At 35.8% G+C, this 26,167-nt stretch overlaps 1 protein-coding gene across 2 annotated transcripts in view; it reads right to left on the reverse strand.

Moving 5' to 3' along the window:
- Positions 1-26,167, reverse strand: part of cunh18orf63 (chromosome unknown C18orf63 homolog) — a 42,590-nt gene that overhangs the window by 5,314 nt on the left and 11,109 nt on the right. The window contains exons 6-14 of one of the 2 annotated variants that reach the window (XM_016491933.1): positions 24,710-24,751; positions 24,228-24,304; positions 23,268-23,374; positions 22,970-23,066; positions 20,575-20,660; positions 18,654-18,837; positions 15,237-15,848; positions 13,119-13,196; positions 10,892-11,014 (exon numbers count right to left, since the gene is read on the reverse strand). In XM_016491933.1, coding sequence (XP_016347419.1) covers positions 10,892-11,014; positions 13,119-13,196; positions 15,237-15,848; positions 18,654-18,837; positions 20,575-20,660; positions 22,970-23,066; positions 23,268-23,374; positions 24,228-24,304; positions 24,710-24,751 — 1,406 coding nt within the window. Of the gene's footprint in view, positions 1-10,659; positions 11,015-13,118; positions 13,197-15,236; positions 15,849-18,653; positions 18,838-20,574; positions 20,661-22,969; positions 23,067-23,267; positions 23,375-24,227; positions 24,305-24,709; positions 24,752-26,167 lie in introns of those variants that run through there. The other variant, XM_016491934.1, reaches the window with a different exon arrangement.

A 26,167-nucleotide genomic window follows, 5' to 3' on the forward strand; every position in this document is an offset into this window, starting at 1 on the left:
TCCCTACACCAAACCCAACCCTAAACCTACCCGATAGTGTTAACAAATACAAAACTGATATACAAATGCATTTGTTGAACTTCCTTATATATATATATATATATTTGAACTGTTCTGTCGAACCGTACTTACACGGAATTCGAACCAGAGCTCCTCCCTTCTCAAGTACGTCTCCGTACTCCGTGAGCTACGGAACAAACATATCGCCTATGAAAACCCATAGATATGAAGCTGGATATGTGTGATGCTAACATTCAAAAGCATCAGTTTCCAAATCTCCCAGCATATTAAAATTATTTTGAAGTCATAACATAATATTCTTCAAGGATGCTAACATTCAAAAGCATCAGTTTTCAAATCTCCCAGCATATTAAAATTGTTTTGAAGTCATAACATAATATTATTCAAGTAATTGTGCGAAAATTATGCTTTATTAATCGAAACTCTGTAAATTTGTGTGAAAATGAATAAAAGGTGTCAGAGTTTTACTGCCTTTAGTGTTCATTTATTTTGGAAACTGCAGTGCTATATATATACTTATTGGTACGGATTTTGCGTCTCGCGAAAAAGTGCCCCAGGTACATTTTTGCCATGAGACCAGGTAGCATACATTTATTATCCACCTTTTTTTCTATCAAGCTACATATTTTCTGTGAATGCGCAGAACTTCAGGTTAATTTTCCCGCTTTAGGTAGCTAAAACCAGTGTGTTTATGGAACATTATAAGACAATACATTAAAAAAACTATGATAAGAAATTACAGTTTGCAATATCAAGCAGCATAACAAGCAGTTTTTGTACAGCTTAAAATAACTGTAAGTGAATGACACCGAAAGCTAATGCACTTAATCGAAATACAGTTTCGATTTTGCCCCATTACGCCCCCTTTCCAGTGGTGCGCTTTTGCTCTTCCATAAAAGCCCCCGTAAAATCTTGTAACATGACTTTTGCAAAATGGGACGTGCTTAATTTATTAAAATTGATTAGATTTATTCATGTTTTTAAAAGCAAGAAAGAGAACTTGCGCTGTTCCTCAGGAGGCTTTCTGTGCATGCGCTCAGAGACGGAACAGAAGACGTAAAGTCAACTTTTAGCATAAGGTGCAGGCCTAAATGGTCAAATAAATGCAAAAATATGTCAAAATGTGGCGCTTGGTGATTATTCACATAAACCTTCGTCGGTTATGTAATAAGTGAACGTAAACAGTTGAGAATGAGAATACATGCGTAACAGTAAATTGGATACGTGCGGCTCTTAAAGTGACAGCAGCCTAATATTCCTGCTGCTGACTGTGTGCTTCATATTAATCAAACAACAGAAGACAAAGCCAAAATCACTCACTGCTCTTGACTGAAGGACTTTTGTAGCTTTAATAAGAAACAAAAGAAGTTTAATTCTTACAGTGAAGACTATGCTGTTTTATTTTACATTCGATTATTCAATTTATGTAGTAGGCTGCTAGCGGAATACTGAATATTGACCAAAATAATTGATTATGAGTTTTGCCATAATCGAGCAGCCCCACTGAAAGCTTCACACATTAGTTACAAACAAACACAACAAGTTACAAATAACGCCACCTTATCTTGCATTAAAAATAAGGTGGATATTTTTGAAATGAACGCTGCTCTTATTTGAGGGCTTGAATCCAAACTTTTGAATCCAAGCTCTTGTTAAATCAGGTGCATGTCGAGCCTTGCCTTGAAATGCTCCGAGGAAGAATTAATTCACCTGTCATGCCTGCCTCCGCCTGCTCTCTATCTCCACATCCATGACTCGAGCGTTTCCCATTGAACTTATCTCACCTAATCTTTTGGAATAGCAATAGGGACAGACGTTTCTTTCAGATTCAGCCAATGGATTACAAGGATTGTTATGTAATCAAATGTCTCTGTATACGTATGTCAAACCAGAACAATGCATGCCTTGTTCTTTATTAAAGTAATAACGGTGTTTGGCACCTCAGCTGACTGCAGGGTTTCCATCAATATCAATGGGCGTTTTTTAAAAGCTTGTGGTGATATGAGGAGCATTTTAACAGAATACAACAAATCTAGTGAATGAGAGGTTCTGCAGGCTCTGAAACCCTCATGTTTCGCTTTCTTTCTAATGTGAAAGGTTAATGAATTTACTTGGCGTGAACTATCACTTTAAGGATTATAAAAGAGCTGCCAGTTTCTGCTTGTCTGGGTGTTAAATATGGATGAATACTTTTCTCTTTGTATTGAAGGTCTAAAGGACAAGCATAGAAATGATCTCTGTCTTTATGACCACAGTCCAGCAACTGTGATTTCGAATTCTCATTTCTCATTTTGTAAAATCTCAGGTCAGATGAAGTAGGTGTAGTAATTTATTTTCTCAAGGGAAATTGATTTATTTTGCTCTACACAAAGATCGTCCTTGATCACTCACATAAATTGCATCTTTCACTTCCAAAACCGTACGAGCAGGTGAGATGTAGCACGGAAACAAAAATATGACAGGCACGTCCAGCAAGTCAAGAACAAAACAACACATGCATACAGTAGAAAACACATAAATAAACAATGATGGAGGGCAATGTTTACTTGGCTAGTGAAGAGATGTTAGATTATCCTATGAGAAATGCTCTTTCTGGCCAGAAAAAAAAACAAAACAAAACAAAAAACAAAGTAAAAAGAGCAGTGAGGAGCTTTTCAGTTCATCTGGATTCTGGAAGGACATCTGCAGTGAATCTATTGACTCTGAATGAAGACTTACAACATTACATCTGAACAGTGATGGACTGCAGGCTTGACTTGATTAGATCAAATGTGACCCTGGCGCACAAAAGCAGTCTTAAGTCGCTGGGGTATATTTGTAGCAATAGCCAACAATACATTGTATGGGTCAAAATTATCCATTTTTCTTTTATGCCAAAATTGACCCTTATGACTGGTTTTGTTGTCCAGGGTCACAAATGACTATGAATAAAATGTGATGTCAACTGAATTTTTTTACTTAGTGCAATTCATTTTAAATATTAAAAAATATAAAATATATACATATAGATATACATAAATATAAAAATGTAAAAACAGATCATAAAGTTAATTTGATAAAAATAATATATATAAAAGAGAGAGATTCTCATTACGTAACCAGTTTGGTATTATTTGCTATTAATACGGTAAATAGTTATTGCAAATAATATGCATCTCTGCAGATAATAGCTTCTCTGTCTCATCTATGTAGAAACAAGAAAGACAGAAGTCACATGTTCTGTTCAGAGATGAAAACACAGCTGACATTCTACACCACACCGTACCTGTCATACACACATACTTCATAGAAACGGCTTCTTCAGTGTCTGGTTTACATCAAGATACGTGTTATCCACACTCTGATCCTGAGCTTCACACAGACTCTCACTCTCCTCTTTTATTTCTGGATGTGAGAGTGTTTGGTTCTACTGTATGCTGAGAGGCGTGAAATGTCTCTCAAGGAGAAGTCTGTATTGAGGAACAGTGTATTATGGTGGACCGCAGGCTTTTACTCTTTGACAGAGTCCTAAAACAATTTGAGATGATCTCTAAGATCAGCAGAAGAGAACGGAGCACAAAGTGTGAATGAATTTCCTCTTTGCAGAACATGAATGATCCTGTACCTCAAACTATGTGGCTTGTAGAATAGAGGTGTGCTATTGCCAGACAAAAAATACCATAGACATTCATTGAAAGAAAATACTAAATATCACAGACTTGGGCATGAGCTCTTTTGACTTGGGCCTAGCAACCATTCAGAACAACCTAGCAACCGAAAACACCATGCTAACACTCACTTGAATCACCAAAGTAGTGAACTAGCAGTGAAAACCACCAAGAGAAACAGTGTTGTCAAGTCAAGAGCTTTACTGTCATTCCGCTGTATGTGGAAACATGTATAAAGGAATGAAATGTCATACGTCACATGAACACGATGATACATATATAAATATATATAACATGCATATACCTCATTTATTAATCTAATTAGACATATACTTTACATTAACATTTATACACTTCCTGTTATCGTTAACTGAAAGCAAAACTGTTAAAAAAATTGTGTTAAGTGAAATGAAGCTGAAATAAAATTGAAAACTTAAACTTAAAAATCTTCAATGGAAATTCAAAATGTTGCCTTGGAATCTAACTGAAATCAAATAAGTTGAAGTACTAAAATTACTAAAACTAAAACTGAAATAAAAACCAAGCTATATAGAAATATACAAAAATAATCATAATAAAAATGTCAAAAGCACATAAAATTACTAAAGCTAAAATTAAAATAAAAAGTGAAAATATAAAAATAAACTCTAATTACTAATATATATTAATAAATACTACAATAATATATAAATAATACTAAAATAACACTGCCAAAAACACCTTTCATATGGATTTTTTTTGCACGGCCAAGCAATTAATTTTTCTTACAACTTAGAAATATCAAAAAAAAATAAATAAAAAAATAAAAAACTGCGGTGACCAGTCGTTTTGAATGCAACTGATTTTAATTGTAATAATACTATTAGATAGATGTGTGTAATTTCAAAATAAAATGAACAGTTATAAAACAGGATACTCATCATTGTTCAGCCAAACAGGAAGTCTCGCCCCAAACACACACCGTCAGTGTAATCAAAAGTGACATGTTAAAGTGTTTATACTCTTCAGGAAGTCAACCTACCAATGGCTTACTCATAATTGTCTCTGCATATTAAACTAGGGCAGGAGAAAGTACATTGACATCCGAAAATGTACATATTTGAAAGCCTTTCATTCAATTTGTCTTGAACTTCCTGGAGTGAAATGTTAACACATACCCCTATATCTCAGCGGCTGTAAACTAATGGCCATGAAATCCTGCTGAAAACATTTCTTTTTCTTGAGGCGGTCTGCTTCAACAGAACCCATTCTTACATTGGTGGCACAGTTCAGCGAGTTTAGAAATACAATGGAGCGTTTTTACACACTGACCTCTATAAACCAGTCCCTCCGTGAGAGCCAAACTGAAAGAGTGACATTGTGATATTTTATATAAAGGAGCAAAGTGAACTTAACGGAAAGCATGAGCGTTTCTTCCACAGATTTTTTTCCCCCTTAAAAACCTCCAAAAATCCAGGCAAGGGCTGTCAGCATTCTTGTGTGGAAATGAAAACCAGACACCGGGATAGTCTGCAGATGCCTCAAGGGAAAACGCAAGAGCCCTCAAACCACAAACTCTGCAATTAGCTTATGACCGACATTCACGAACATTAATCATTGAATTCAGAACAAAAATTAAAGCCATTAAATTACAGAGCCAACATGCTGCCATTGCTCTAGCTATTCTCTTTGTGGGACAGATTTACAAATCAAACAGAGTAAAAGACAGAGTTTATCGTTACAGTTGTTGACCCGGATGCAACTCATCTAAGGCACCTTTAAGCCTAAAAAGAAACTTTTTCAGCTCAGTATCCACCTAATAAAACACGGAAACATGGCAGCTAAGCTAAAACAATGCACCTAAGCCTTCCTGAGCCTTTAAGCTTCATATTTGTCTTGCAAGCAAAGATGTTTTCAGTTTTGTAAGCAAACATGATGCCAGATGACCAGTTTTGAAACGAGACCTTTTTCAGTGCACTTCATGTAGGCCTGTTTTTGTGTTGCAGTGCCCTCTCCTATGTGCTGAGTACTGATGCATGCTCAGGCTCTGGGCTTTTTGTGCAAAGGGTTCAATGACTTCTCCAGATGTTCCCGATTACTGGATCAAGATTTTATAAATCATTTTCTAGAGGGTGCCGAGCTGAAAAAATACCTAGAAAAAAATATTTTTGCTATAAAAAAAAAGAAAAAAAAAAGAGTAAATATACATAATATTAAATTAATATTTTTGAATATTTAAAACGTTAAACATACTATTTTTTGTTTCATTTTCATGCTATAATCATCACAAAAAAATACCTTCTACAATAAATTTGACTGACTTTTTTTTTTAACATTCAAACAGTTTTGCAGTTGGAAAACTTTAGACATTTATTTTTTAACTTAAATCTTAAATGATTAAAGTAACATTTTTACAGTTATTTTTGTTATAATTATGAACATTTAACATTCAAACAGTTTTGCTCTTGCAACACTTTTTATATTTAAATCAAATCAAATGTAATGTTTAATTAAATTATTACATTTTAATATTTTGAATGTTAAATGTAATATCTTTGATAAATATTTCCTGTTAAATTATTAATATTTTAACAGATAATAATTTAATATAAAAAAAAATTATCATTTGAATTGTTTAGAATATTGAATGTATTGTTTTACATTTGATGTAAAATATTTTAAATGTTAAATGTATTATTATTAAATGTATTAGCTATCTTATTAATTAATAACTATCAAATTCCCTGACATTTTCTGGTTTTCCCTTACATGCTTAAAACCCTGGGTGTCATATACACACAGAACTTAAATGGAGCAACCCAACAGAGCAACATATAAAACTAATTACATGTGAATGTGCCAGAGGCTGTACACCTAAATGGCTGACATTTTCGCAAACCTCTTTTAAAATGTTATTATTTTACAAGCATACATACTGTCCACACTGCAGCGCTTTGTGTAACACTGGGGTTGTGAAGGGTTAAGAACAGATTTTCGAGCTGGGTGAAGACGACCAGCTGCCACCTGCTCCGCTCTGAGGCTCAGCGCTGGGAACGTCCCTCTGGTATTTCATACATTTGGGCACATTAAGCACGGAGATCGTTCTCTGCTTGGCAGCAAAATGTAGCCATGTGTTGAGGATGTGAGAGAGAACTACAGCGTGACAAAGCTGCATTTTATCACGACTCAGTTGGTGTTCAGCTGCAAGACATTAACCTGCTGTCAGGGGCAGCTTTCCCACCTTTTTGGTATATCTAACTCCATCATCCTCAATATGGCTCCTAATTTTACACGTAATAATAGCAATTTTAAACGTAATAATACACACAATATTAATAAATCTACATTGCAATAATTTATTATACTTAACTACAATACACACTGACCTACTCATTCTATTTGATAATAGATTGTTTTAATTATATTGGATGCTTAAGCAACTACTGCACCACCAGCACAACAGCATCTGGGAGTGACAGCATAAAACGCCTCTAGTGTATTTGGCTGGCATGCTTGTGGTATTCTACAATTTGCTTTGACTTCAATTATACAATTTTATTTGGGAGAAATGCATCTACATGCATTTGTCAACTATGTCAGCACAGGTGGGGTGTTCAGCACATTTGAAATGTATAAAACACTGTGGGACCAATTCACTAAACCGCTGCAGCACTTTTTTGTGCACAGTATTTCAGTTCAAAAACCTTTGTCTTTGTCAACCACCCGCAATCCAGTTTAACCAGGTGCTGCTAACAACGCTTTGCCATTCACATGCAAATTATATAGTTAGTATTTACCTACTTGAATGATTGTATTATAATTTCTCGCTATCACTGAGTCAGCGTTGTTTGTGTATGTTTTTGCATTCGTTTTCTAGTGATCACAGCAGTAGTTATTCACCAAGTCAGGGTTTTTTCAGACGGGGGCTTGCAAATTGTAATGTAACATTAAAATGAACAAATGGGGATGCACAAATAATCTAAATAAAAACGTAGCCACTGATATATCTTATTAAATTGTGATGATCAAATCAAAGGCTGTGATTTAATTGAAGCATATAGACTGCTGTGGAGTTAATTTACACACATACAGATTTGAATAGTTTCACCTGCATTTGGGAGTGCAATGTGCGTAGGTTCACTTTATTTACATTCGAATAATTCCAACATTTCTGTGGACAGAAATTTGAAGTATTTTACCATTATTCTGTTAAAATTGAGGATTTAAAAGTTGGAGGGTGAGTTACTTGTATTATTTTGTAGACAAAATAATCACGGTATATTTTTTGTATAACTAGATAAAAAAGTTTGTCAAGAAAAACGTTGAAGTTGGCTTGAGAAAGCCAGACCAGAAAGTTTTGAAAAGTTTTATAAAGTTTTTAAAAGTTTGACGGTTTTCAGTTTGAAGTTTAAAATAGTTTTAAAGATTAAAGTTTGAATGTTTTGAAGGCAATACAGTCTATTAGACAGACAGACAGACAGACAGATAGATAGATAGATAGATAGATTAACGTCTTGTGAAACTAAAAACTAAAAGAAACAAATCCATAACTAATATGTATTAACGTTAAACGGCTTTTGGCCAAAATAGTTCATAATGCATAATAACGCTTCCTCCAGTGTAAAAGTCCATCCCCTGTTGTCGTCTCACTTCAAAATCTACCAACATATTTGTTTATAACGGTTTTGGACTGTTTTCATTTGTTAAAGGTACTTGATCTGTACAGATTTCTCTCCTGATTCAGATAAGATTACTTTTTCATTGGAGCAACAGTTTGAAGTTAAAAACGTCTTAGGGTGCGTTCACACTTGTAGTTCGGTTCTCTTGGTTCGTTTGGTCCGGAGGCGTGTCCTTACGATTTTATTTTCACCAACTCACAAAGAGCTCATAAAAGGCACTTTACCTCCTCGTTGCTCCACGTTTCCCCTCTGCACATTTTGTTTTGGATACACCACTCGTTCCGCGCCATCAAATCATGTCACATAGTGTCGCATCTCGTCATTACTTCCTGTTTTTGGTTCGTTTAGAAGTATTTGGTCCATGTTGCATTCATATTTCATTCGAACCGCACCAGAGTTCGTTTGGTGCACACCAGGGTTCGCATGGCAGCGTTCACACTTACTCAAACGAACCGCACTAACAGAGCAATCGCACCAGGATTCGTTTTAATCGAACCAAACTCACAAGTGTGAACACACCCTTAATGATGGATTAGATTTTTACAAACGCAACTTTTCTCTTCTCAAGACATTAATTGATGGACTGGAGTCCATTTGTGGATTATTGTGATGTGGTTAGCATGACCGAACCATAATACTGGGAATTGCAAAAGAGTGAAACGGTCAGAAAGAGTGAATACAGTCTTCCCACATACTTCTTGCTGATTGCTTGGTGTGGTAGACCAAATTTAACTCCTTTTTATAGTTCAAAGAAATAAAAAATATGACTAAAATGTCTTGACCAGCCTCTGTGCAAGTAATATGGGTTATCTAGATTTATATATAAATAGCCCATCATTGCTCAGTCAATCCAGCATTTAATATGGTACTTAAATGCTTCAATTGTAAAAGCTCATCAATTTTAGCAGCAGATTTCTTGATTCTGTATATTAATCTGGTTGTACGTAGAGTCTGGCAGGTCAGAACTCAGGTAAACAGTCTAAATCAGAGCGGTGGAGGAGTCCCGAGGCCTGTACTGTCAGATGAGAGCATGAACTGGCACGCAGGAGACGGGAATTTGTACCGTGCCCTTGTGGTGACTGGCACCTTAACAAAAGTGCATTCTAGGGTGCACTGATATCAGTAAATGAATAAAAAAAAAAACAGAAGAGCGAACGCATGTGAATATATGTATTGTAGTCTGATGAAATATGACAGACTGATGTAGACTGTGTTTTAAAAACACCATCGATTGCAACATATCAAACATATCATCTATCAACTGCTGCATCTGCTGATGCAGACCAAAAAAGGCCTGATTCTGCAAAGTGTGGGAACCATTTTCAAGGAACATTTTTCTTTAACTGTGACGTGAGTTTGAAGACTTAAACTAAGAGTCGATAAATCAACTAACCCCTGTTCGCCCTTCATAAACAAGCCATACATCAATTAAACATGCTGATATTAGAAGCTGTTATGGTAATGACTAACAGTCACCATGTTAGTCACAGCGTGGTGGGTAGCAAGTCTGTTTCACATTCAAATCTTTGATGTGCAAAATGCACGGCACTTTTTCAAGCCTGACAATATTTGCCCTGCAGAAGTGCATTCTTGCTTCTGCATGACCTCCTACTTAGTGCAAAGCTTTTCAAGTCAGATGTGAATGGGTCATTAAGCTCTGTCAGTATAAAGGACAGTAGAGACAAGAGTAAGAGTAAGCAAGAACAGCGTACTTTAGCGCCTATCATTAGCCATCAAAGGGGCTGGGCCTGATTTCCATCTCAGTCAAGAGCCCCTGACTTGACTCTGACTCATCTTGGGGAGTCTGTGGTGTCATTAGCATTGAGGAAAGTCACCTTGCATCACTGTTTTCTGCACAGCAGGTGTTCATTATTGCAACTGAAATTGTATGTTAGGCAAGATCGCTGAGAAAACATGCACAAAACAAAAATAAATCACATTTTTATCCTGTGAAAAAAAATCTGCAGTAATCTCACGCGTCTCATCAATATCTCCTATCAGATGAGATTTCAACAAAATACTGACATCTGCAATCAAAAGAAGAGATTTTAAGATAAACTCCCTCTATTTTGTCATTAAATTCCTCTGAGCTGTTATCTTCATGAATTATACAGCTCTATAATCTTGCATGTCAACAGTCTCATTTGTGTCCGATTTTACTTCTAAAGAACTTTAGGAGAAACTTCTGAGAGAAAGCATCTGGGTCTTTTCTAAAGTCTTGATTAAAGTCAGACCAGAGTTTAACTAAACATAACAGGTTACGTTTAATGACAGACAAATGACCATCAAGTTAAGGAAAAAAAGTACTACTATACAAAGAAAGACATGTTTTGTTTTTATCTATCTGTAGCTCTCTCTAAACTCTGGATCCAATTAAACAACAGATTTTAGCTTACAAGGTCTTGCTTGAAAAAAAAGCTGAAGCTAAATGTCATGTGCAACGAATATGGCCTAACTCATGGCAAACATATTGAACTGTAAACAGTTTATCAATGGAACAAACAAAAACTCAGTATGCAAGGTCTCTATAGTGTGTTTTTAGGCGAGTAACCCAACCCAACACACCTAAGTTTCACTCAGACACTTCATGACCTTTGACACCAGCTCCTCTTTCTTATCCTTTGAGCGCACATTGATCCCTCGACTCTTCAACCATGCCTGCAGAGTCCCTGTGTTGACCTTTGAGAGCTGAAAACAGAAAAAAATAAATAAACTCCAAGTTGCGGAGTAACGCATTACTAAATTTTACATGCAGCCTGAAAACTGATTTACATTTAGAACCACAATAAATAAGACAGAATCTGCAGAAATTTCCCCACACTGTTTGTACTGATCTACAGAATGGATTTAAACATGGTACAACTATGCTAAACTGAGCATCAAGTGTTACATTTACTAGTAGCTGAAAGCATAAAATTATACAAAATATTTAATAAATGAAAAGGTAAAGGGCGGAGTTGAGAATAATTTAATAGAAATTTTATGAATTTACCCGTGATACTTTTTTTTAGGATTCTTTGATGAATAGAAAAGCTCAGAGTTCAAAAGAACAGCATTTATTTGAAACTAGGGCTGTCAGTCGATTAAAATGTTTTAATCTAATTAATTACACAATGTGGAGATTAATTAACTGTACATCAAATTTGACTGAGAAATTACCCACAAAAGAGAATTTAAATCCATTATTGAGTTACATGAGAAATGCATGAAATAGATATAAAAAAAAAGTAGCTTTAGAAACTAAAAAGAAAGTAGCTTTGGGGGGGGGCGGGGGTTAAACTATTAATTTAATTAGTTTTTTTTATTAATATGGGTTTTATTTTCAGATTTCTTATTAATATGTAAATATTAAATTATTTTTTTTAATGAAACAATACTCTAAATAAGAAACTAAAACTGCCAGTAGGTGGCAGGGCAGGAAATGTCTTAATGAATAAGTCACTGAGTCATTCATTCATTCAGTTTGTTCAAATGGCTGATTCATTCAGGAATGAAGTAAATAACTCTCTTTATGAATGGGCCATTGAATCACTGGTTCACAAGATTCATTGCACGGAGACGCACAATAGTTCTGCTTTAATAATCGGCTTTAATAGGTAATATTTGCAGTGGCAAAACTGAGCAAAAACAGACAATATTGTGTCTAAAATATAACACAATTTTAAGTTCTTATTTATTGAACTGTAGTTTAAAATCAATATGACATTTGCACTCATGCTATTTGGGACAAAAACAGCACTGGTGTGATATTGACCTCGTTGCTCGTGTGATATTGCTTAATTATAACTATATCATATGATTTAAATATGAGACCAAATCTCATACTGGGGCATTTTTCCCCAATCTCTTGAATTTGTGTGAATTTGAGAGGAGGCTCCATCATGCAGTGAGTTGTTGCTTTGCATCATGTTTGTCATCAATCAACTGTATAGGTGTATTCGGCTTGAAGCAGCGTTGCGCAGACCAATCGGTGTATGAGGAAGAAATGTTTCTATAGCATGTTATATAGCAGACGGATCCATATGCTTTCAAATCGCTCTCGTGGTACATTGATGTCAAACACTGATCGATCTGCACAGCGCCACTTCAAGTCGAGCACAATGTAAGATGACGTACGTGGGGCGGGTGCATTAATTACATTAAGAATTTAAATGTGTTATTTTTTTCCACAACTAATTAACTAGTTTAACGTGTTAAATCAACAGGCCTATTTGAAACCGAAATTTTGCAACATTACAAATGCCTTTACTGTCACGTTCAATCAATGTAATGCATCGTTTCTGAATAAAAGTATTAATTTCTTTCAAGGCTCTTCCAAATTTTTGAACGGTAGTGCATCTTGATGCAAAACTCTGCTAAGAGCTGAACACTTGTTATTGTTCCTACAGTTCAAGGTCACCAATCAAGACATAAAATGAACCAGCCATGGGTATGTTATGGGTTTTTATATGGCTGCACCTGTTAGTAGCCTCCATCATAAAGAAAAAATAGGAGCTCATCTTCTCTCTTAATGACATCCAATCAAAACCATGAACACATGCCAGGCTTATAATGTTTTCATTTAGACTAAGTGTGCCAATGAGCAGTCACACTGCTGGGCTCTGGACTATCGCAGACTGTTCTGCCCTGCAAAAGTGAAACACGGCAACGACGCCAACGCTCAAACTACAGCTCTGAAGTTTTTGACTAAAGATAATGAGATGCCCTTATGAAGACTATTTCTGTGGTAAATTTTCTACATGTGCAATGTAAAAAAACAAAACAGAACAGACTATTAGATATGCCAAAATACCTGATTGCTTGTCGCATACACTTCCACGTGCTGCACACTCTGTTTGAGCTTCTTTGGTTTTGACTCAAACGTGTCTCCCTGAAAGATGTCGAGACAGGATCCATTAGAAGCACTCACTACACTAGATTTAATCATTCATGTAGGTTCATAAATTATTTTCAGGAAACTGCACCATTTAATTTGCCTAGTCTTGCTAAATCTGTGCCTCGTGCCAAGTGTGTAAGATGTCCCATGAGAAATACAGCAATTTGCAAGCTAAATTTTTACATGAGAAAATGTAAGCCGTGCTTGCCTGTGCAAAACTTACCATGCATTTGCTAAGGAGTTCTGTTTTTGTAAGTTTAACTGCTTAGAAATTAGGGCCCTGTGATTTCCGCAATGCAGAAAACGCGGACAGAATCACAGAATCCGGTCATAAAAAACGAATTTACTGTATAACGTCAAAGTGTCTGTGAATATTAAAATCACAAAAAGAATATTTAAATATGAAGTCTGCATGTTCTGCATGTGTCTGTGTGAATAAGCACTGCAGTTTAGTCTGCTACACACATAAGCAAGCATGCGTGAGACCAGAGGTGTTTTCAGCATCTGCCGTCTCATTATATGAAGACATGAGATGCTCTGATAGTCTCCAGAGATGCTCTGATAGTCACTTCATGAGCATTTTACGATTTCATTTGAGAACATCTATTGCCATACATCATACACAGAAACCTCACAACAAAATGTTTGGTTTAAATTGAAGAAATTGTGAGAGAATACAGTGGAATACATTCAGTAGAATGTACTACTCAAAGTAGAAGTATAGTAATAATAATAATAATAATAATTTTGTATTCATTTTTTAAGGAATAACCACACTTTTTCCTCCATGTTTTAATTTTAACTGCAAACCTCAGTTGTGCAGCACTTTGATTGCTAAAAAGTAAAAACAATTGCATAATTTTTATTTTATTAACAATTTAGGGCCAGATATACTAAACAAGGCAAACTACTGCAAGAGCGCAATTCCATAAAATCACTGATGGGAGTGGAAAGTTCTGCGGGTGATATACTGACTGCGCAAATTAAAGAATGCAGATGCAACATCTCATTTCCATAATGACCAACGCAATCTACTGTACCAAGAGCAGTGCAAATTAGCATAAGGATATGTTCGGATAATGTCTTCCTCTGGCATTCCAAATAAATGAATGAGTGGAAAACATTTTCTCCCTTCTACCACACACACTCTGTTCTCTGTGGTGCCTCCTCCTGACAGCAACAATTTCGTCCATGTTAAGCGCAAAATTAGTTAATATATGCTTTTTTTGGGTGATAAATAATGGCACAAATACCAGTAAATCGACTACCGCAAACCTTAGTAAATCATGTTGTGTGACTTATTTAAATACTCTCCTCCCTTAAATTTTGCATCTGAAATGGACACTCCTACAAATGCATATACAATAAGGTCAGCCGCAAAAATTACTGTCCATGACTTTTCATTGCTAATTTCTCACTGCGTGTCTTTAGTAAATCCTGACAGTCGTTTTTAAAACGACAAAATAGGGATTGCGCTGGCACAAACTGTTAGTAAATCTGGCCCTTAATCTTTTAAAATTTAATGTTTTATGCCTTCGTTTGATTACCACCATTTCTGATAGTAAATTGATTATAAAAAATCTGATAATAAAACATCCAGAAAAATTAAAACACACAACGAATTTAAAATAAAATATTTCATAGGGCCCATTTTACTAATAAATAAATAAATACAGTTCTGAAGTTTCAATTAATTAGACATGCTTTTTGATTATTAACATTTAATTAAACCATTAAAACAGAAGACAGAGAATTTGGGAAAATATAATGGAATTTGAGAAAAGATAAAACATGCTTTATTGGGCCCTAAAAATGTAATTTTTGTTAAACTTTTAATAAACTAAATGGTATACGTTTAATAATTTCTTGGACATTGGCTTTTTAATTTACTAACATTTTATTTAACCAATAAATACAGTCAAATAAAATATAATGGAATTGGGGAAAAAATCAAATGGATTTCATAGGGCTCTAAGAAATCCAACAGGTTTTTGGTAAAGGACAGATTGCTGTTTGTTTGCATGGCTTACTTACTCTATTGCTGGGGATCTCAGGCATGATTTGGGGCTGCATCTGTACTAAAGGCAGAGGAGGGAGAATCCCAGTGACTCCACTGTTGGTCTTTTCCTTACTCTTAGAAAAGGGTAAAGTCATCCGCTCCGGGGCTGGAGGCCTGGAGAACTGGTTAGAAGAAGCTGGTGGTGTGGAGCAGTGGGGTTTGGAAGACGATGACAGACAAGTAGATGACAGAGGCCTTCTAACTGCTGTCAGCTTCTGCTCTTCCGGCCCCTGCTGCTGTTTCACTGCAAGCATCTCAGTCACGTTCACATGGCGGGTGTGTGATTTGTTTTTGAAGATTGGCACAAGCTTTGGTCTTGGAAGTGCAGACTGTGACTGGATGCGAGTAAAATGAACATTAGTGGGAGAGGAAGAGGACTGAGTTGCCAAGTTGGAGGACGTCCAGCCTTTCTGGTCAACAGACGAATCCAAACTGGATCTCTTTTTCTTTTCAGTCTGTTTTCCAGTTGAGTCACACTGACTGGAGCGGTGTTGCACTGCTTCGCGTGGGCAGCTGCTGGGAAGCTGGTTCAGTACAGCTCTGCTGCTGTTTTCTGTTGTCACATTTACAGGCAGGGGCCCAAAGCACTAGAAATGTAAGGAAAGAGGAGTTTGTGAATAGGGAAATATTTCATGTGTAAGTGCGCACATATGGTTGATTCTGTGGTGATACAAACCACCAATTGAAAAAAAAAAAACTTTTATAGGGTTCACTGAAGTTAATTTTACCATTATACTTTCATGAAATTTCAGATTTCTTAAATTATCATTATCACTACTCTAAAAAGATATCGATCAATACATAAAACTCTATTGGGTAACACTACAGACACGATATCTTGAGCCAAAATTGACATGAAATATATAATATGTGGTATAATTTATAAATATTTCACATAATTTTAACTATAAAATAATACATTTATTTTATGTAATAAATCAACTGTAAAATTGTGGCCGTGTACAATATTTTTTTAATTATTATTAATTTAAATTATTATTATAGGATTATTTTTTAAATAATATGTTTCCCTTTCACTAAAATAAATAATCTACTACAACTACTCCATTTATATTTAAATCATTTTACATTTACATTTAGTCATTTAGCAGACGCTTTTATCCAAAGCGACTTACAAACTAACAACTAACAACCAACAAAACAAGTAGATAGAATAGAAAAAATAGAAAGTTAGTGTTTTTTTTTAATAAACAAAGAAGATAAATAGATAAAGTAGAATTAAAATAGAATAGAAAGTGCTAGTTAGAGGGTCACATAAAGATGGAAGATGTGTTTTTAGTCGTTTCTTGAAGACGGCTAAGGACTATTAGAAATAAAAAAAATATTGACATATTTTCAATATTTAATTTTATTACTAAAATATAGAATTGCACCAACATGCATTGCAACACTTAAATGACCCAAAAACATCCTGTTATATTATGGCAGACTGACTCTTACCTCCACATCTGTGAGCTTTCTCAGAGACATGGAAAAATCACTTCTCGATAACGAAATCTGTAAGGTTCCTCTTAGTTAAACAATTATTTGTGCTGAACATGTATGTTGATAACGATGCTGGCACTAGTATGCTTTTGTACATCCAACATAAATTAACCAGTCAGTTAATCATTGCTGCCTAATGTTGCCATTATCAATCATTATGAGATTAATGAAAGCGTCCTCTGCGCCAGCTTTCCATCTGTCCAACAAACGGCACATATAGTGTTTCAAATCACGTTTCACAGCATTTGTCAAAGTTTAATAACATCAACCCTCAGCTCTGGCCAGTATAAATTAAACCTTAAACCATCTGGCTGACTTTTAGACTCTCCTCCATCTGCCAACAACAACTAACAGGAAGAAATGATCTAATGTAGTATCAGGTATTGGAAACTCTTACTTGTATTCTTTGTAATAAATGTTAAGCGTCAATTATCCAGCAAACTCAAGGATTGTTTTAGCAGGCAGACCAACGCACACCACTTTGCTCACTGTCCATATAAACACTTCCCATATGTGTGTGATGTAATTCCCTCCACTTTCACTGTGAGTTTAGGCAAGTTATTATATTTTGAGAAAGTTTAAGATTTTGTAATTCATCTACTAAACAAGGGGTCTTTATTCTTGAACGTTTGCAGTTTTATGAAATGTCACTTTTTAAATATTATCTTTAAGAAAAAGAAAACAATGATATTATAGCTAAAGCTGACGATGTGTCCTCAAAAAGCAGATCAAATAACTTGCGTGCCAAAGGCCAATAGATGAGTTTTTGATCTGTTTATTTGCATATAAATTTTATCTTTTGCATTTTTTATAGACAATGAGAGTAAAGGAAACTATGAAGAGGGGGACTGTGATGAGGAAATGACATAAGCCTGATCTGGGTCACTGATACACCACTGTGCATCCCCTCAAGGCCACGACTTTGACTAAATCTTGCTGTTTGCTATTGAAGTGGATGCTTCTGGTTTTGTTGGAAGCTGTATTCATTAATAAGCATTGCATGTGCAGTGAAGTGTTTTGAGATGCTGTCTCTTTTGATCACTTATGTGGGCAGTTGATGTATTACGTGTCCAAGGACTTCACTCATCACCAACATTTTAGATTTATATGGGAGTAAAAGGGAACATGCTTGTCATCTGTCTGTAACAGGCCAAGATATATTAAATCATTATTATTATTATTTTTTGTCTCAAAGTAGTAATCTACTGCAGGTCCATTAAAATTTTAATACATTTAAATAATTCATTTTTATTTATAAAATATGGAATTGCTCCAACATAGATTGTAAAAGGGAATATACATTCATCTGTCTGTAACTGATCACCATTTCTTTTAATTTATTCACCGTATTTAATCTTTTTTTACTTTACTAAATTCTGTGTACCGTTTACTTTACTAAATAAATGTGGTGTGACAAATAAATTAAATCAGGCCATCAAAGCTGCATGCATAATAGTTAAGAAAGTTTGCTGTACAAAATTATTAGAATATTTAAATCTATGTAATAAATTAACTCAAGAAATGTGGCTGTGAACAAGTTTTTAAATGAACAAGGCTTTATCATATTATTTTTAAAATCAAAAAAAGAAAGAAAGAAAAAAAAAAGGATTTCTACATGCATAATCCACAACATGAATGTAAAATCTGGATAACACATGCATCTCAATGGCTTTGGAACATCCATAAAGCAACACATCCAGCTGCATCTGTGCCACTGATGAGCATAGCCATAACAAACTGGGCAATGTCAGAAGTAATACTAAGCAGCAGAGCGCAGTACTTGATGTCAAATTCAATTGATTGCTACTTTATTGCTATAAGCAGGAGAGTAAGCTAAGTGACGGCATGTTTGTGTTTATAGACGCGCACGTGTGTGTGTGCAGTACCTGAGTGTCTGGTCTGTTCAGTTCACTGGTGTAGTAGCAAGGCTTGCAGGTCATCCGCACTGGCAAACCACACACACTCTCAAGTCTGGCCTGCAGATCTGATTTGAAGGTTCCCAGCACCCCCTGCAGGTCCACTCTGGGAAAGCACTGTACCGGCTGAGTGCGGATACAGCACAATGGATATCTGAGCAGGAAGTTAAGGATATTTATCTCTGACTGCCAACATAGAAAAAACAAAGAACAATGCGGTTATAAATAAATAAGATCCAAACGCAGCATGATAAAAAAAAATGTATGGTGTGTTTATAATCTTTAATTTGTCCTTGCAATGTGTGATGTAATTGCAGTTCTGATTCATTATGTGCAGAGATCTAGCACATAATGTGAAAATAGGAGTTATGTAATATTAATAATGAGAAACATGTTTGGGAATAGGGTGAATTCCCAGAGTTCTGGGGCTCATTGCACTGGGATGAAACATATATAAAGTCTCCTACTTTGTCTATTTCTTCAGTATAGAGCATGTACTGTATATTGTGTATAGTACTGTAAGCAGATTTTCTTTATGTACACTACATAAAAAAAACTATTTCTAAGTTTCTAAGTATTTCTAAAACTATTTCTAACTATCAGCAAAGATGAATTAAATTGATGAAAAGTGACAGTATTTCTAATAAATGCTTTTCTTTTTTCACGGTTTCCATAAAAATATGAAGCAGCGAAAGCAGTTTCTTGAGCAGCAAATCAGCATATTAGAATGATTTCTGAAAGATCGTGTGACACTGAAGACTGGAGTAATGATGCTGACAATTCAGCTTTGCATCACAGGAACAAATGACATTTTACAATATATTCACATAGAAAACAGTTATTTTAAATTGGAATAATATTTCACAATATTTCTGTTTTTACTGCATTTTTTATCAAATAAATGCAGCTTTTTAAAACACTTGACATTGACATATGAACATATTGACAACACTTGACATATGAAGCAACCAGAAGAAATCATTTTTAACATCCCATTCTTGATCCGTCATTTGATTGTACAGGCATCAGGATTTCCCCAAAATTGGATTAAATATTTAATATAAGATAATTGTACATTACCAATGAAATTAATGCAATGTAATAAGGTCCCGTGGCAACAATGTGTCATACTAATGTTTGAAATGTTGCATCATGCAAACTGTTTCACATGATGGCATTGTTCAGTGTATACAGCACAGTATGTGATGTCTGATCACAGCTAAATTCTCAAGAGTTCAAGCCGTCTCAACTACTATACCTATCTGGCTCATGTCCACTAGGTGTCATTATCATGTTGCATGAATGTCAATCAAGACAGACTTCTGTACTACTTTTCACATTCAATTTGTAATCCAGCAGTACAATTTATGTCTGAAAAACAATTTATGTTACAAGCAACAATGCCTTCAGATTGATGATAAAAAATAATAAGCACAAGCATAAAAATATTATAAATTGGTGCTTTTGAGAAGTTAATGCCATTTTATTGAGAGCAAATTTTGTGCTAAACATAGCTGAAATCAATATATTATTAACAGGAAACTGACCATAAACTATAAACTCAGCAGGATCAATGCACGCAAAGCTCCGGGTCCTGACAACATTCCTGGGCGTGTACTGAGAGACTGTGCAGTGGAACTCACTGATGTCTTCACAGACATTTTCAACATCTCGCTAAGCCAGGCTGTTGTCCCCACATGCTTCAAAGCCACCACCATCATTCCAGTCCCAAAGAAGTCGTCTCCATCCTGCTTCAATGACTACCGTCCAGTTGCACTTACCCCCATCCTCATGAAGTGCTTTGAACGGCTAGTCATGCACCATATCGGAAGAATTGACAATAAAGCAGACTTGACTTGACTTGACTTGACTAAACATTTCTAAAGGATACGTGAACAGCTTGTCACCTATTGGTTTAAAGTACACACTGCAGTAGATGACTTCCTCTTCACTTACTGAGGGCAGCTGATATCCATACTAAACCAAGAGAGAGAGACCGTTAAAGAGACAGACAGAAGAGCAAGACAGACAGTTCCAGAGAGGCAGGAACATTAATACAGTTTAGTGACGTTCCCCCGGTTTCACAGACAAGGCTTAAGCCTTGTCCCAGACTAAAATGTAAGTCTGAGCTTTTTCAACTGAAAGAAACTTGCAGATTGATCTTAAAATATGTCAGTGCCCTTGCTTTGTCTCAAGATGCACACCAGTACTGTTTTTTTCTAAGGCATGTTTATAAAAATTACTTAAATGTCCTAATTGATCTGTGGCCTAACTCTGTCTTAGTCTAAGCCCTGTCTGTGAAACCAGGCCATTAAGTTTTTTTTAATGGGCAGTTTGTCTGTGTTAGTGTGTATTTGTAAGCAAGCAAGCACTTTCAAACAAAATATTTGGATGTGATTTAGGTTTGAGCAGATGGTGAATATACAATATAAATGGGCAATCGTGCATGTCTGCACATACATACAAATTCTGTTTGATAAAGCCAAGCCCCATGACTGAGTCTGTTTGTGATCAAAGGTTACATTGTGACCTCTAAACCAAACAGAAGAGGATCTGAGTGCTGAACGAACGAACACACACACACACACACACACACACACGCACAAAAATTAACAGACTGGCAAGAGAGAGTAACACTTCCAGAGTCCTGTGAATAAATCAAAAATCCTGAAACCCTCTAATGATCTGTAAATTGTTTGCTCTAATTTAATAATGCAGTGAAAAACTGTTCTGAATTTGTTGGAGATTAATTCTGATGAATTTGGTGGTTAGCCAGTTAATGTCACTCAACACCACCATTACACAATTATTAGTGCTGATTGCTAAGGCAAGCATTGCGATTGCTATTGCTTATAAAATTTTCAAGGAATAGTTCACCCAAAGATGAAAATTTGCTGAAAATGTACTAACCCTCAGGCCATCCAAGATATAGATGAGTTTGTTTCTTCATAAGGTTTGTAGAAATTTAGCTTCACATCACTTGCTCCTCAGTGGATGCTCTGCAGTGAATGGGTGCCGTCAGAATGAGAGTCCAAACAGCTGATAAAAACATCACAGTAATCCACTCTGATGAATTTGGTGGTTAGCCAGTTAATGTCACTCAACACCACCATTACACAATTATTAGTGCTGATTGCTAAGGCAAGCATTGCGATTGCTATTGCTTATAAAATTTTCAAGGAATAGTTCACCCAAAGATGAAAATTTGCTGAAAATGTACTAACCCTCAGGCCATCCAAGATGTAGATGAGTTTGTTTCTTCATAAGGTTTGTAGAAATTTAGCTTCACATCACTTGCTCCTCAGTGGATGCTCTGCAGTGAATGGGTGCCGTCAGAATGAGAGTCCAAACAGCTGATAAAAATATCACAAGTAATCCACACCAGTCCAATGAAAAGCCGTGTGTTTTTAACATCAAACCGTTGATTCTGGCCAAAATACTAGTCATCTATCCATAATATTGCTTCTCCAGAGAAAAAGTCTTCCTGTCTGAATCAGGAGAGAAATATGCACAAATCAAGCACTGTTTACAAGCAAACAGTTCTAAACAAATATGTTGATGTGAGCGGACAACATGGGATGGACTTTTTCACTGAAGGAAGTGTATTTGGTTTAAAGTTAAAACATTTAATAGGAAACACCTTGATGGATTTATGGCAAACATGCATCTTTTCACTTCACAAGTCATTAACTGATGGACTGGATTGGTGTGGATTATTGTGATGTTTTTATCAGCTGTTTGGACTCTTATTCTGACGGCACCCAGAGAAATATGCACAAATCAAGCACTGTTTACAAGCAAACAGTTCTAAACAAATATGTTGATGTGAGCGGACAACATGGGATGGACTTTTTCACTGAAGGAAGTGTATTTGGTTTAAAGTTAAAACATTTAATAGGAAACACCTTGATGGATTTATGGCAAACATGCATCTTTTCACTTCACAAGTCATTAACTGATGGACTGGATTGGTGTGGATTATTGTGATGTTTTTATCAGCTGTTTGGACTCTCATTCTGACGGCACCCATTCACTGCAGAGGATCCACTGGTGAGCAAGTGATGTAATGCTATATTTAATCTGTTCTGATGAAGAAACAAACTCATCTACATCTTGGAAGGCCTGAGGGTGAGTAAATCTTGAGCAAATGTTCATTTCTGGGTGAACTATTCCTTTAAAATGTGGCACAAAGTCTGAACACCACTTGTGCTATAGGCATGAAACAAATCATGAGGCTTATTGAGGAGAGCTGTGCGCTATTATTTTCTTCAGGTGGTAGTGTTTACCATGTTGCTCCAGTGCTTTTGAAACTCCATATAAGATTGGAACGGGCTTTCCTGTGGAATCCTGCGACTGATGCTAATGATTTGGCCTTTCTTCATACTGCTCTCACACACACAAACAAAAACAATGCAGGAGAAGTAATTCAATGTGTCTAAATTGAACACTGTCAACAAAGGAGATTACAAATAGGACCTTTTCCCTCCATGATGCCCATCAGTACATCAGAGCAACAGTACAGCTCTAGGAAGTGTAAGAACAAAGTATAAAGCAGTCTGATTGCACATGCATACAAACACACACCTTGGCAGAATGTGGCACCAGTTATTTGGCATCACTGTATGCAACACAGCATCATCAGTGCAGAGGAAGTTTTTCACCACAGGAGCAGGAATATCAAAATCCTTTATCTGGCAGAAGACAGCCAAGCATGAATTAATACCTCACACTGAAACAGGAACAAGAAATATTGCAATCCAATACAAACTTTGACTACTTCATGTCTTACTGTGAATAACTGGTCTCATTTTGTCAATTATTATTTAAAAAATGTGTTAACAGGCAGCTATTTGTTAAAATAAAATAAAAAAAATGTTTTATGCAAATATATGTTCTATGTATCATAGTTGTATATGTAGATAGTAGAAATGTATTATTATATATTTAAAAATAAATATATTCGTAATTAATATACTGACATATACATATAATTACTGAATTATATGATTTATATTTGATATGATTTATTTAGATTTTTATATGCAAATAGTTTAAATTAATATTTAACTTACATTATAGATGTATTACGTGTATTTTAGTATATTCATTACATTTGTGTATAAATCATAAATCAATTATGAATAATGACTACTCAAAATGATTTTATGCACATATTTATATATGCATACTATTTTAATAATTTTTATTATTAATTTGTTATTATTTCATTTTAATAATTTGTTAGATACTAAATAATTTACATTAATTTTTAAATAATCTTAGTTGTTGTTATGAATATAAATAACAAGCACACCACTTGGGCACAACTAGTCATTTAAAGTAACAAACAATGAAGAGAAAAGCTTTTTCTTCCCCTGTTTATTCAGCACAATCAGGTTGACGTAAGGTAGATAACTGACTAAGGCAAAGGGCTTGAACTGAGGCAAATGTGTAATGCATGACAACAGCAGTAAACTGGTTCATAGGTCATAAGAGGCTAGAACGGAGATTGTGAACGCAGGCTGGAGGTGTTTGAATTCTTACCACAGCTGGAGGAAGTCTGACTGTGTTGGCTTCCACACTGACACACAGTTGAGTCTCAGTGATACTCAGCTCAAGCACTGTGAATGAATATACAAGAGTACAGACGTGAGCACGAGTCAGTGAGAATGAGAAAACATCTGTCTGTGTCATCATCAGTTACTGAGTGAACTCTGAAAGGAATCTAGGCTTTAGGGTGGAGCGTAGCATGATAAACTGTGGCTTAAAATGTGACTCTGAAAGCATAAATGATTCTGGGATAAAACAAAATGAGTACATTATTCAGAAATGTGCTAACAGTGAGCAAAACAGAACAAAAAGACGTTGTTTTAACTAGTAGGAGTACATTTAAATGTTTTTCTATACATTTAAGTACTCAACCACATTAGTCACTCCTTGCCTGCGATCAGGAGAAATCACAGTCTAACAATGTGAACACAAACGGCAGCGTCTCGTGCCAAAGTATACAGACGCCTCCCACCTACCAACTGCATTGAGTTTTCCAGAGTCACTGAGGAAATCTTTTCCTGGGAAAGAAGGAAAAATCACTGTTACTCTAAGATGATGAAACAAACTGCATTGAGATTTCTGTGTAATTCATTAAAAGCTATGTGATGGGGGAGTGTTGTGATCTGGTAAGATCATTAAGAAGAATTTGTGATGACGTGATACCCTCACATATTCACTAGGAGCAGGGCCGCATTAACCATTGGGCTAGGCGGGGCTGAAGCCCCGGGGCCCGGACAAGGAACGCGTGGCGCGCATCTGCTCGTACGAGAAGGGTCTGGCTGCAGCTGGCGCTTGCACTCTCAGATACTTGCACTCTCAGATACTTGCACTTCCGCTAGCGATGTCACTTGCAGTCTTTTTTATTTTTTATAAAGAACAATCTTCTATAAGTAAAAATGTAAACTATTCTAAAAAGAAAGTGAGAGAGGGGCTATTCTAAAAAAATGAGGAGAGAGGGGAAAACATGAGTTAGAGAGTCAGTAAAATTCCCAGCTATCAGGTTATTTTACTAAAGCTGATGATGGAGTGGAAGTTGTTGGAACAGCAAGTGAACCGGGCACATGGAGCAGATAAAATCACAGCGTCATCGTCCCCACAGATTTTAGGTTAGTTTGATTAACAAGTTAACAACTTGATGGATGTATATTGCTTTTTGTGTTTGAACAAAGTATATTCGCTTATGGGTTGAGAGATAAACCATATAGCCTATCAATCGTTTTGCATGGCATGATGTAGGCATTTTAAGCATTGTGGTTTAAAAACAAAATTAACTTTTCAGGGACATTAAGCAGTGGGGCAGAATTCATTTTGGCAAATGCGCGCTTTGTCCATTAAGCTACATTACGTGGTTTATTTATAATGATTTTCTATGGAAGGAACGTGCAATTTAACGCATTGCGTTCTGGGCTCGTCTGCTTGCCTGTACGGAGTTGATCCTTTTGATCCTTCATATGCATTTCAAAATGCGCGTTCATATTTACTGTTCTGTATATACTTTGAGTCAACAACAAGACATATAGGCTACTGAGTTGTCTTTATCATCCGTTATTATGCCACATTAAGCGTTTTGCTGTATGGGAGGACAAGTGAAAGTTCACCTGGCTATACTGTTGTAAAATGTTGAGAGATTCAAACAAAAAGTAATCAATAAATAGAACAAAATAAAAAATAAAGCCTGCAAGTGACGTCACTAGAGGAAGCGCAAGTGTCTGAGAATGCACGTCTGAGAATGCAAGTGCGAGGCTGCAGCCAGACCCTTCTCATTTTGACACATAACTATGTGTATTCGAACTTTTAAACACAAGGCGTGAAAAATAACTCCAGTCAGGCGCTGTACGAGCAAGTGCGCTCGTGTGTATCAGAAACCGTCTTAACGCGCGCATTTGCCAAAATGAATTCTGCCCCACTGCTTAATGTCCCTGAACAGTTAAATT

This window comes from Sinocyclocheilus anshuiensis, unplaced genomic scaffold (genome assembly GCF_001515605.1).
Source record: "Sinocyclocheilus anshuiensis isolate Anshui unplaced genomic scaffold, SAMN03320099.WGS_v1.1 scaffold762, whole genome shotgun sequence".
Taxonomy (NCBI): domain Eukaryota; kingdom Metazoa; phylum Chordata; class Actinopteri; order Cypriniformes; family Cyprinidae; genus Sinocyclocheilus; species Sinocyclocheilus anshuiensis.